The sequence below is a fragment of the Dromiciops gliroides genome, chromosome 3 (assembly GCF_019393635.1).
Source record: "Dromiciops gliroides isolate mDroGli1 chromosome 3, mDroGli1.pri, whole genome shotgun sequence".
NCBI lineage: Eukaryota > Metazoa > Chordata > Mammalia > Microbiotheria > Microbiotheriidae > Dromiciops > Dromiciops gliroides.
Window position 1 is genome coordinate 302,281,383 of NC_057863.1, and position 12,851 is coordinate 302,294,233.

Consider the following 12,851-nt stretch of genomic DNA (forward strand, 5'->3'; position numbering starts at 1 on the left):
AATAGTAGACATGTAATTGTTTGTAAGCATTAGGATGGCATTGTACAATAGAGTGCCTGGATATATATATATTCAAAGAACCTGTTTTTAAAATTCTGGCTCTGCCAGCCTTACACAAGTCACTTTCATTCTCTAGACCTCTATTTCTTCATCTGTAAAAAGAGGGCTTCTAAGATTTGTTCTAGATCTAAATACATATTTTAAGGAGGCAGCATGGTTTTATGAGAAAGGTACTTGATTTGGAATCAGAAGATCTGCATTCAGATTCATCAGTTCTATCACTTTCTACTTGTGTGACTTTGGACAAGTGACTTAACTTTTCCAGGTACAGTTTCCTCAACTGTAAAAATGAGAGGATTGAGGTTTCTTCTGGCTCTAAGTCTAATCCTTTTAATTGAATTGAATATCTGATTTCAGAAACCTGTGCCTGTTCCACTATAAATGAATATTGTTAGACTTAAATCAGTATTTTTCTTCCTCTTCTCTAACCATCATCCATAACCTCAACAAACCAGTCAATAATACCTCAACAGTGAAAAGTCAGAGGATTCTAGGAAAATGGAGAAAGAAGGCAGGAAATTATTTGGCTCTCCCAAAGTCTCACACAGATAACTTAAAATCTCAGAGTGAACTTTAGAGTAGTGGTAATAATTAAACTAGGTAGGACTTAGGAAAGACCTGACCTCCTAGGGTGGTAGGCTGGCCTGATTGAAGTACAGATACCATGGAATCAACAGACAACAGAAACTTAAGAAGATAAAAAGGCTAAAATGTACCACTAATGAAGATAAAATCAAAGCAATTATTAGGAGTTATTTTGCCCAAATTTATACCAATAAATTTAACAGTTTAAGTGAAATGGAAGTATACTTTAAAAAATATGAACTGCCCAGATTAGCAAAAGAGGAAATAAAGTAATATAAATAAACCTATTTTAGAAAAAGAAATTAAATAAACCATAAATGTGCATCATAAGGAAAAAGCAATCAGGACCAGATGGATTTAGAAACAAATTTTACCAAACATTTAAAGATCAACTAATTTCAATACTAATTATTTGGAATAATGAGCAAAGAAGGAATCCAACCCAAATCCTTTTTTTGAAACAAATATGATACTGATACTTAAGCCAGGAAGAGAAAAAAACAAAGAAAATTATAGGCCAATTTTACTTAATTAATATGGATGTGAAAATTCTAAATAAAATACTAGCTAGGAGGCTACAACAAAGATTATACATTGTGACCAAGTAGGATTTATACCAGCAAACTATTAATATAAATTGATTATATCAGTAACAAAAGTTACAAATCCTGTATCAATAGATGCATTAAAAGGTTTTGACAAAATGCATCACTTATTCCTATTAAAAATAAAAAAAAACTTGAAAGAATAGATATAAATGGATTTTTCCTTAAAATGTTAAGAAGCATCTACCTAAAAAATCAGCAAGCATTATTTGTAATAGGGATAAAGTAGATATCTTCCTAATAAGATCGGAAGTGAAACAAGGGTGCCCATTATCACCAATATTTTTCAATATTGTATTTGAAATGCTAACAATAGAAATGAGAAGAAAAAGAAGTTGAAGGAATTAGAATGGGCAATGAGATAATAAAACTACGTCTTTGCAGATGATATAATGAACTTTAAAGTAGTGTTTGGAAAAGCCTAGAGATTCAACTAAAAACCTAGTTGAAACAGTTAATAATTTTAGCAGAGTAGCAGAATATAAAATAAACCCATATAAATTATCAACATTTCTTTATATCGCTAACAAATTCTGCAAGAAGAGATACCTTATTTAAAATAACCATAGGGGCAGCTAGGTGGTGCAGTGGATAGAGCACCGGCCCTCGATTCAGGAGTACCTGAGTTCAAATCCAGTCTCAGACACTTGACACTTACTAGCTGTATGACCCTGGGCAAATCACTTAACCCCAATTGCCTCACACACACACACCCCCCCCCAATAATAATAAATTAATTAAATAAAATAACCATAGACAGCATAAAATATCTGGGAATATATCTGCCAAAACAAACCCAGGAACTGTATGAACACAATTACAAAGTATTTTTTATGCAATGAAAGTCAGATTTAAATAATTGGAGAGGGGCAGCTAGGTGTTGCAGTAGATAGAGCACCGGCCCTGGATTCAGGAGGACCTGAGTTCAAATCCGACCTCAGACCCATGACACTTACTAGCTATGTGACTCTGGGCAAGTCACTTAACCCCAATTGCCTCACAAAAAATCAAAAACAAAGGAATAGCTAAATAAGTTGTGGTATATGATTGTGATGGAATACCACTATGCTGTATGAAACAATGAATTGATTGATTAAAAAAAAATGGGAAGACTTGCATGAACTGAGCAGAACCAAGAGAACATTGTATACAGTTAAAGCAATATTGTTTGAAGAAAAAACTATGAGCAATTAAGCAATTCTGAGTATTATAAGTATTCAATCAACTACAGAGGACCTATGAAGATGCTATCTACCTCCATAGAAAGAACTGATAAATAGAACCATTCATACATGCATAGGATAGTGTATATATACTTTGATAAAATGATGGAATTTGGCAGATACTCAAAGGATCACCAGGAGATTAAACTGATTGAATCAAGTGAGTGATTGACTGCTGATTAGTCTACTTCAGGTTAATTAGATTGTAACCACACCTGGCTGACCCTTAAAGAGGTATTGTTCTCAGAAGCTAAGGACTTTGAACTTAACTTGAGACCACCTTCAGGTCCAGTGAACCAATGGATTTGGATGATGCCTACCAATCAGCTTGAACCAGTGTATAAGGCTGCTCCAGAACTATAAAAAGCTTCCACATTGAGTTTGAGGGAGTTCATGATTGAAGCAGGCTGGTGGCTGAGGAATTGAGGAAGACCCTGACCAGGCTGGAACTCTAGGCTAGATAGGCCCTTTCTTAATTTTCTGAACTCCACGTGAATACCTGGTATGTTTTAATAAATGCTTAATGCCCAAAGACTGGTGCTAAAGCTTCTAATTTAAGGCAACCACACATTAGATTTTTTAGACAACACATTTAGATTTTAAACATCAATACATATATATTTGTGTCAAATGGTGGCCTTCTCTAGTGGTGAGAAGGGGATAGAGACAGTTTGGAACTTAAAATGCAACAAAATTAATTTAATTTTTTTGAAAGTGAAAAGTCATTGTTTTATTTCATTCTTAAGTTTTAATGTATATTTATATATATTCACCAAATTTGGAGATTATGGGACATATCATGTGTTCTATGTCTTGATGTTGGAACAAAATGGATTTTTAAAATAGGTTTGGTTTCTGTTTTTAATTATTTTTCAGTTTAATTTTAATTCATTATTTTTAAACATTCTGCTTATAATTTGAGTAGAAATGGAAGTTTCTTTAATCAAAGTGTTATTTATTAAACATGTATAAGACTGTAGAATTGGGACCTCAGGTAAGTTTCACATAAATATTTTTTAGCTTCATTGTAGAAGTAGTTCTCCATAGTAGGATTTCTGCTTTCCAGAAATATTTTAAGTATGTACATGAGTCACAAGATTATTTTACCATTTAAGCTTAATAATAATAATAGCTTGCATTTATATAGCAGTTCCTATGTGTCAGGTACTTTGCTAAGCACTTTACAAATTGGTCCTCACAAGAACCCTGGGAGGGAAGATACCCTGTTACTATCTCCATTTTACAGATGAGGAAACAGGCCAGAATAGAGGTTAAGTGACTTGCTCAGGATCACAGAGCTAGTAAGTGTCAGAGGCTGGATTTGAACCCAGGTCTTCTTGACTCCAGACCCAGTGCTTTATCCATGGCCCCACCTAGCTACTGTAAGCTTTGCTCATTTTCCACTGATTGTTGTATATAAAATTTCAGTATTGTCATTATCACTTATTTCCTTGTCTGCCAGTTAACTTGTCCTTTGTTACAAACTTTTCTATGTAACAGGTGATTTTGTTTAACTTTTTCTTTAAAGAAAAATTATTATTTTTCTACCAACTTGCTAAAACTTTACTTTGAAGTGTTTTCCAGTGGCTATAACAAAGGTCTTTTATTTGTCTCTACAGGAAGAAGGCAGTATCAAAGAAATTGCAATCACACATCATGTAAAGGAAGGACATGAAAAAGCAGATCCCTCCCAGTTTGAACTTCTAAAAGTACTAGGGCAAGGATCGTTTGGAAAGGTACATTATACTTAATTAAGTTTGTTAATAACAATTAGGTAACACATTACATTAGATTTAGGAAACATTTTATTTTTTTTTTAATGTATGCCCATATCAACAATTTAGAGTGACAGTATTTGTTGTTATCAAATAAGAGAAAGTGACTGTACATGGGAACCTCTTTGAGGAACTGAGAATTGCATGGGTCCATGTTTTGCCTTACATTTACCTTCAGAAAGCATGAACTCTGTAGTCCTTTTCTGTAAAGGTAAAAAAAAGAAAATAAAAGGCTAGGATACCATTCTGCCTGACAGACATTAATTTTTTTATGCCTTTATTTCTGTAAGGTATAAATAACTGAATTTTAGAGCTAGAAAGAATTTTCCTTTTCTTCTGGTCCAACTTCTTTATTTCAGACAGAATTGTAGATGCAATATATGTTACATTATTTGATTTCTCCAAGCCAGGACATCTGAGAGAGTATATCAGCTTGTACAATGTAGATCTATTTCCCTGTGACTAAAAGTCTAAAGACAGTGGTTAACAAAGTGTCTGTCTGTTTTATCACTTAAAGTTTTATTTTAACCTACAAAATGGGTGTGTGTGTATGTGTGTGTGTATATATATATATATATATATCAGGAAATAAATATATAATATAAATGTATATATTTCAGGAAAGACAATATCTAAGACCCCAGAATTTGTTTTTTTCCTCCATAGATTAACATTTTAATACTCTATTACAAATGCAAAATACCCTTTATCCATCCCACTTAACCAATATGGGCCAAAAAATATTTTATAGCAAAAACAGCTGTGCAGGGTATGAGTCTCATAATAATAACTAGCATTTACCTACTGCTTTATGGTTTACATTTTATTCTTACAACAATCCTGGAACATAAGTTCTATGAATATCCCCATTAAGCAGATTGGGAAACTGAGGTACACCACAATTAAATGACTTGCCCAGGGTCATAGCTAGTAAGTGTCTGAATTTGAACTCATTTTCTCAGCTTCTGGTTCAGTGCTCTTATTCATTGTACCAACTAGCTGCCTGACAAAGAGAGACAGAACATTGTACTACTTTAAGAAGTTAAGCCCAAGCAGCTAGCTGGCAAAGTAGATACAGCACCAGCTCTGGAATCAGGAGGACCTAAGTTCAAAGCCAACTTTACACACTTCATAGCAGTGTGATCCTGGGAACTTACATAGATTTAGTAAACATTAGATTTATAATGTCAGTCTGAAAATTAATGAAACGGTCAATATAATAGAATTAAGGTCTCTAATCAGGACAGAGGAGTTGTATGTCACAGTATCACAAAGCAGATGCTAGGAATAACCAAAGATAGGGTCTGGGGACAAGCTTTATATGGGGTAACAGAACAGAGAGAGCTAAGAGACTGCCCTTGGGAAGTGTAAGTTTATCTCAGTTTCACTAGGTAAGTTGTTTTACATGACAAGCAAAAGTACCCAAAGAAAGCTTGGGAATCTTTTGTGGGGAGGGTTTGGGAGACCTACTAAATAATCTGAAACTAGAATTGACCAAAGTCTGATTAGCCCCAGGCAATTCATTGGCCTGGGAATTGAGAATTGGTGAAGATCACCCTGTTCTTAGTAAATTGTGTTTGTCAGCAAATATCTCTGAGGTATAACTCCTGATTAGTCTCACCAGATGATTTACCAGTCTGGATACATCTAGAGATAAAATACCTGTTTCATAGCTATCTGATATCTGCAGATGGACTAAAGGGAACTGGGGAATCTGAGGAGTGTTTCTAAGAGTCTTTCTAGGTGGTGCCATTCTACCTGTTCAAGGCTATAGTCCCATTACCCATCACAAGTTTTTTAAAGCCTTATTCTTTTTTTTTTGTTGTTCTTTTGGGGGTTTTTTATGTGGGGCAGTGAGGGTTAAGTGACTTGCCTAGGGTCACACAGCTAGTAAGTGTCAAGTGTCTGAGGCTGGATTTGAACTCAGGTCCTCCTGAATCCTGGGCCGGTGCTTTATCCACTGTGCCACCTAGCTGCCCCCAGAGCCTTATTCTTAAAGAGCTTATTTGCACAGTTTGTGTTAAGAGCACCTCCCTATAGACATTTGAGATGTAAACAATTTCATTCCCATTTGTCATGGACTAATGATATGTTAACCCATTGCTTCTTTTCTACTTTACCTGACAAGAAGAAAAGCTAAAAATTCAGTGTTCATTCCTATGTGCAGTTTAGTAAAAGAATGAAACATCAGACATGCCTCACAAAATGCTTCCTCGAGTATTGTTATTTCATGATAATATCAATATATTATTTTTTAAATTTGCTATAATTTTCTGCCAGTTGCATATTTGTAACACTGTTCCTATGAAATTAACTTCCTGTAACAACTTTTCTACTAATATTAGGAAGGTTCTCCCTGTGATGACAAATCCTCACCAGGGATTTGTATTATCTGGGATATCTTATTGCCATGAATCATGTAAAGTAGGTTTTATCCATGTGTAATTTGTTAACTAAGTGCCACACAGTATTTTGGAAACAGCCAAAATATTAATAAATGTATGTACCATGTCCAGTGCTCTTTATGTATTAAAGAGTCGGTTGTTGATTCATACACACTCAGTTCCTGGGAAGGCCCTCTGCCTATGGGACCCCAGGCACTAAATCCCTGGGCTTGGGGAAGGAGGAGAAGGTCTGCAGAATGGTCCATTTAGATTAAATGAGAACTGACTGCACTGGCTGTATATCTATCTTATTTGTTTGAACTGTAAGATGATGGTTTAATCCTAATTAAATATTTGAAAGGCGCTTATATACAAAAGTGATTCTTAATAGCAGAATTATTCTATTGTCCTGCACTAAGAAATTATAAATGAAAACTGCACACAGTAATCCATTTGTATAGGAATGTCTAATCAACAGATAAAGTAGTAAAATGGAAACCCCTTTATTATAACTTTTATAGAATTGTCTTTTAGACTCAAACTGTAGGGTTTTACCATGTATAATTGTTAAGTTTGAAAAAATTCTTTCCATAATTTGTCAAAATCCATTTTATAATAAACTTCTGTATATTTTATTTTGAGTTACATTGAAAAGCAATGTTTTGTAATGTTTATTTTAAACTTTTTTGGGGGGGGTATTTATATCAAATAGGTGTTTCTAGTAAAAAAAATCTCAGGATCTGATGCTAGACAGCTTTATGCAATGAAAGTATTGAAAAAGGCCACACTGAAAGGTAAGTAGTGCTTTTTGAAGTTCTGAATTTTATTTAGCATGGATTCCTACTTGCACCTTTGAACATTTTTATACCAGCTTTTCATAATCTGCTTTTATTTTCCTTCTTAAGTACAGTTTTCTTTTGATGTAGCTTTCCCATGAGTATTTATCAATATGATCTGGAGGCATATGAAAAGTAAGAGTGCAGATGCCTGGCTCTAAAAGTTCTAGCTACTCATAAGTTGTGCTCTTACCCCAGATGTAGACTTGGCAGCCTACTATGGGTTTGACTCATTATATTTTGTTTTGGATTATTTAGATTTCTTTGTTTACCCAGGGGCTTTTAGTAAGGTATAGTTTTTATAATCCAGTAAAAATAGTATTTATACCTTTTCCAAAAACTTCAGGGGTGGGGGGCAGTCTCTTATCTCAAGGTTCTGGCTAAAGCCTTTAATTTAATGATTCTGTTGGAAATTTGGACAGTAGTGCTGTATAATGAAAGAGTGGAAGTCAGGAGACCTGGCCCCCAACACAGATTAACAAAAACTTTGAACAAATATTTTCACCTCTTAGCTTCAGTTTCCTCATCTGTATCTGAACTATATTTGAGCTATAAAAATAGAATTATATGAGAACTATTATTCTTAAACTTGATCTTTGGGGTTCTGAACCAAGTGTTACAGCACAGTTCTTTTTTCTGTTTTAATGATAGTTATCTCTAATATAATACCATGTAACTTTTAGTATTGTTCCCGATATCATAATTGTTCCTCTTCATTATGCTTTTCCTTTTCTTTGAAGCACTCTGATCATAATCCTTGAAGAGTGTTTCTTAATAATGTGCTTAAAGCTTTACAAGGAAGGTGATTTTTGCTGTAGTTCATGCAATGGATTAGAGGCAAAAAGCTGGCACAGAGACTTGTTGAAATAGTCCAGGTATTAGGTAAATCCAGGGTGAGGTTACAGTTATGGGAATGGCAGGACAGAGAACTGACCAGTACTACAGGGAAGGAAAATAGAATTAGGCAGCTAAATGAACGTAGGGACAAAGAAACATGAAAATGAGTGTGTGGTGGTTGATTTCAGGAGAGTAACATGATAAATTTATATCATATTTTTCTTAGATGCAAAATTGAGCTAATTTTAAAGTAAATTCACCGCCCCAAAACACACCTCTCATAATATAGATATTAAGTTTACAGGTTTTTCTTTTTGAACAGATGAAAGTAATTTGTATATATTTTTGTGCCATATCAACTACTTTCTAATGTATCCTTCTGGAGAGTGGGAAGATTTGCAGGATGATTAGGACCTTGGTTTCTTCTCTGACCAGTGTCTTCTACCTCTCAAACCCCATGGATTTTTGCCTTGTCTCAAAACAGTTTTAAAATCCTAAAAGGAGAAATTATATTTTAAAAGAATCTTCTTTATTAATTGGGAAATTTAGTATTCCTTGAAAGGGAATAGAGATTTAGAGAAACACTGTCTAACTTTTTTAAACTCCTGACAGATCTTAAGTGGAATTTATGTTTCATATCTATTTCACAAAAATAATGGGAAAGGGTCGTTACCCGCTGAGGAATTGGGTAGGGATAGGCAGGGATCATGGAAGTCTTCATGAGAGGAGGTAACATTGACTTGAATTATAAAGGCTGGGTAGGAATTTATTAGCCAGTGGAGAATTACATAGGGAAGGTATAAATGCAGGCATGGAGGAGTCACAGTGGTAAATGAGGGAGGCCTGGGCAAGGTCATCAACTTCACTCTTTCCTCCAGAGTCATCTGGGTCCCAGTGGCAAAATATATATCAGGATGACTGGCGATGGCCCTGAATGTTTGAGGCAGTTGGGGTTAAGTGACTTGCCCAGGGTCACGCAGCTAGTGTCTGAGGTGAGATTTGAACTCGAGTCCTCCTGATTCCAAAGGTCAATGTTCTATCCACTGTGCCACTTAGCTGCCTGAATCCAGAAATACTGTGGAGATGATGGAATTTATAGGGTCTGATATCTGATTAGATGAAAGCTAAGGAGAGAAGAAAGAGTCAGATAGGAAGGAGAGGGATGAGTGGTAGGTACCAGAACCAGAAATAGAAATGTTAGAAAGAAGAGTAAGTTTTAGGAAAAACATAAGAAACTTATTTTTGGACTTGTTGATTTTTAGTTACCAGTGCAAGTTAGGATGTCCTGAAAACAATTGGAAATATGGATCTGGAACTCAAATGAGAGCTCAAGCAACAGAGACAGAGGAGTAGTAAGAGGAAAACCAGGAGACTGATGTCTCATAAACAACAGAGGAAGAAGTATCCAGGACGAAAATGTGCCCAAAGTTGCAAAGATATCATACAGATGAGAACTTTTTAAATGACCATTGTATTTGGCTTTGATCTTAGAACAGTTACAATAGAATGGAAGGCAGAAGCTTCACTCAGAGGGGTTAATGAGAGGAAGTAGAAACATCTAGTATAGACTACCTTTTTAGTTCTTTCTAACTCCCAAGTAAGTCTGTACTGTCTCCTGTGCTTTAACTATAGTTTTTGACTAAAATAGTGATTTTCAAAATGTGTTCTGATGTTCCTTTTGATCTATAAGTTAGTCTCTTGTATTAATGTTTACAATTTTATGGTTACTTTTGTTTCGGGCATAAATTATATTTTCCTTTGAAGTTTCATCAAGTTACACCATTTTTCTTAGTAATTTTGGTAGGAAATAAAAAGATCTATGATAATCTTTTGCCCTTCTAAGTGGCGTGTAGTACTAGAAAGTTTAAAAATCATTGATAGAAGCTGGTTTTAAACCATAGAGACCCAAAGAAGATACCATAAAGCCCTCAAAACTGTTTGTTATTTTTTATTCCAGTCAAGGTTTAAATTTAATAATGCACTACTACATAGGAAGAATGTATTCAGAGGAATGTGGTGACTTTGCCAGCATAGATCAGCATAACAAATTCCATTTTAGGGTTTGTAGTTTACCAGAGCAAAAGGGAACGCTTATTCTATTCTGAACCAGTATACTAATTAAAATTCTTGAGCATAGGGTGATTTATATTTGCTCCTAGTACTTTTACATAAGCAAAAGAAACTGGGTCAAAGAATTTTTATACAGTCTTACATCAGAAGAAATAAAGGAAGACTTCAGTGAATGAGACTGCTAATTTTCAACTCTGTGTATAAACAAGGTCTCCTCAGTGTTACATATAAGGAAATGTGGAAAATAAGATTATTTAAGATAGCAGTTGTATCCTGAAAGAACAGAAATACCTAAACCAACTCCCCTTCCCCTTCTGTAAATGAGGAAATTTAGACTCAAAGAGATTAAATAAGTTTCCCAGTGTTACAGTTAAGTAGTAGCAAAGGTAAGACCTGTCTCCTGACTACTGAAGTGATATTAAAATGTTAAGGAAAAAGCTTCTTATTGCTTTGTGTAGAATAGCTCAAGAGGTAAAAACGAGTCTTGCTGTGAAACTGTTGCACTGGTCTAGATATAAAGTAACAAAGGCCTAGATGTAGGTTCCATAGGTTGCTTTGGATAAGAGGTAGAGCTGAGATCTGAGAGAATAACAATTAGCTAGATTTGTTGTTAACATTATGGAAATAAATGAAAGAGGGAGAACCTTTGACAATAAAGCTAACAGAAAGATAGTAATAGGAAAGATAGATAGGGTGTACAGTAGTGGAAAAGATGCAGAACCTTTGTTTAAACACAATTAATGTCAGATATCAGCAGAAATTCCAAGTTAATGACAGCATACGTTTCCTTTCCCTCTTTGCCCATTACTATCAAGAGCACACTATATTGTCTTAGCCAAGAGGTCAGTGGTTGCAGAATGTGATCAGACATTAACTCTTCAGTCTAATTTCTATCTGTATTTTTGTTCACAAATCACCTCTGTAACTGAGTTACTAATAATTTAGCACGTGTAAAACCAATAGAGTGGGAGGCAGAAGCTTCACTCAGAGGAGTTAATGAGAGGAAGTGGAACAGGCAGTTAGGTAGTACAATGGATAGAGTGACAGACCTGAAGTCAGGAAGACTTATCTTCCTGGGTTCAAATGCAGCCCCGCACACTTACTATCTGTGTGACTGACCAAGTCACTTAACCTGTTTACCTCAATTTCCTCATTTCTAAAATGAACTAGTAAAGGAAATGGCAAACCATTTTTATCTTTTCCAAGAAAATCCCAAATGAGGTCCCAAAGAGTCAGATACAACTGAACAACAAATAATATAATCTCAAATATACTCCTTTCCACCACAAAAGTTTTCCTATTGTCCAAAATTTTTCTTTTTTCTTTTTTTTGGGGGGGGCAGCAGGGGGGCAATAAGGGTTAAGTGACTTGCCCAGGTTTGAACTCAGGTCCTCCTGAATCCAGGGCTGGTTCTCTATCTACTGTGCCACCTAGCTGCCTCCCAAAATTTTTAAGTTTCTGTCAGTGGCATAACTTTTTCTAGTCATCAGGACTCAAGACTTAGTGGTTCATCCCTCTTGTCCTCTATAAGACAGAGTAAAAGAAAATTTCAGTGAACAAGGCTGTTCTTTTACATTCTTCAAGTATATAAGACCCTTATTTGGCTCTCTTAAATTTCATTTTATGAGGTTTGACCAACTAGCATAGCCTATCATTGATTCCTAACTCTGTTACCAATCCCTCTCAGAGATGCTTCAATTCATTTTAAAGCCAATTTCTGATGTGTTTGGGGTTTTTTATTAAGGGGAAAGGCATTTTTGAGCCATATTTGAAGCTTCCAATGAATTCTTCTTGATTATATTTGGAAGTATTTTGTTACTTTCCAGTAATTCAGAAAGCAACAGATTATATGTTTATATGTACACAGATTTATGTGCACACAAACATGGCTTTTTTAGAATGGTAATTAACCATGTATTTATTAAAGATTTGAAAAGCTATTCTGATTCCGTTACATGGGCTGTGTCTTATAGTTCGAGATCGTGTTCGGACAAAAATGGAACGTGATATCCTGGTAGAAGTTAACCATCCATTTATTGTTAAGTTGCATTATGGTAAGTTTTGGAGGGAATGGGAGAGCTTATCATATATCAGACTTAAAGATAGGCTATATATTTAAGTAGTTTCATTTACCTGCACTACAACTATAATTGCTTAAGTTTAGACTGGTAGTTAATTTTTATCCTTCCTGAAACAGAAATTATTTATGAAATACTTCTCAAATGTCTTTGAATTACAAATAGAAAGTTATTTTACAATTGCTGAATGCAGCTAAAAATATCTAAAAATTAAATATATGTAGAAGTATATTTGCCAATATGTATATTTAGTGCACAAAGTATAAAAGATATTAAAATAGAAGGTAGTAAAAGGCATATATGTCAGTTCAAATTCTGAAACCTACACTACCATTTTTCCTACAGAAATACTTGTTTTAAATTATTCTTGTAATATAACTTCCACAGTTTTGCCTGGA

The 12,851-nt window shown here is 34.7% G+C and overlaps 1 protein-coding gene across 3 annotated transcripts in view; it reads left to right on the forward strand.

Moving 5' to 3' along the window:
* Positions 1–12,851, forward strand: part of RPS6KA3 (ribosomal protein S6 kinase A3) — a 101,394-nt gene that overhangs the window by 38,376 nt on the left and 50,167 nt on the right. For all 3 annotated transcript variants that reach the window (XM_043992375.1, XM_043992376.1, XM_043992374.1), the window contains 3 exons: positions 4,093–4,209; positions 7,345–7,426; positions 12,349–12,429. In XM_043992375.1, the coding sequence (XP_043848310.1) occupies positions 4,093–4,209; positions 7,345–7,426; positions 12,349–12,429 (280 nt within the window). The remainder of the gene's footprint in view (positions 1–4,092; positions 4,210–7,344; positions 7,427–12,348; positions 12,430–12,851) is intronic.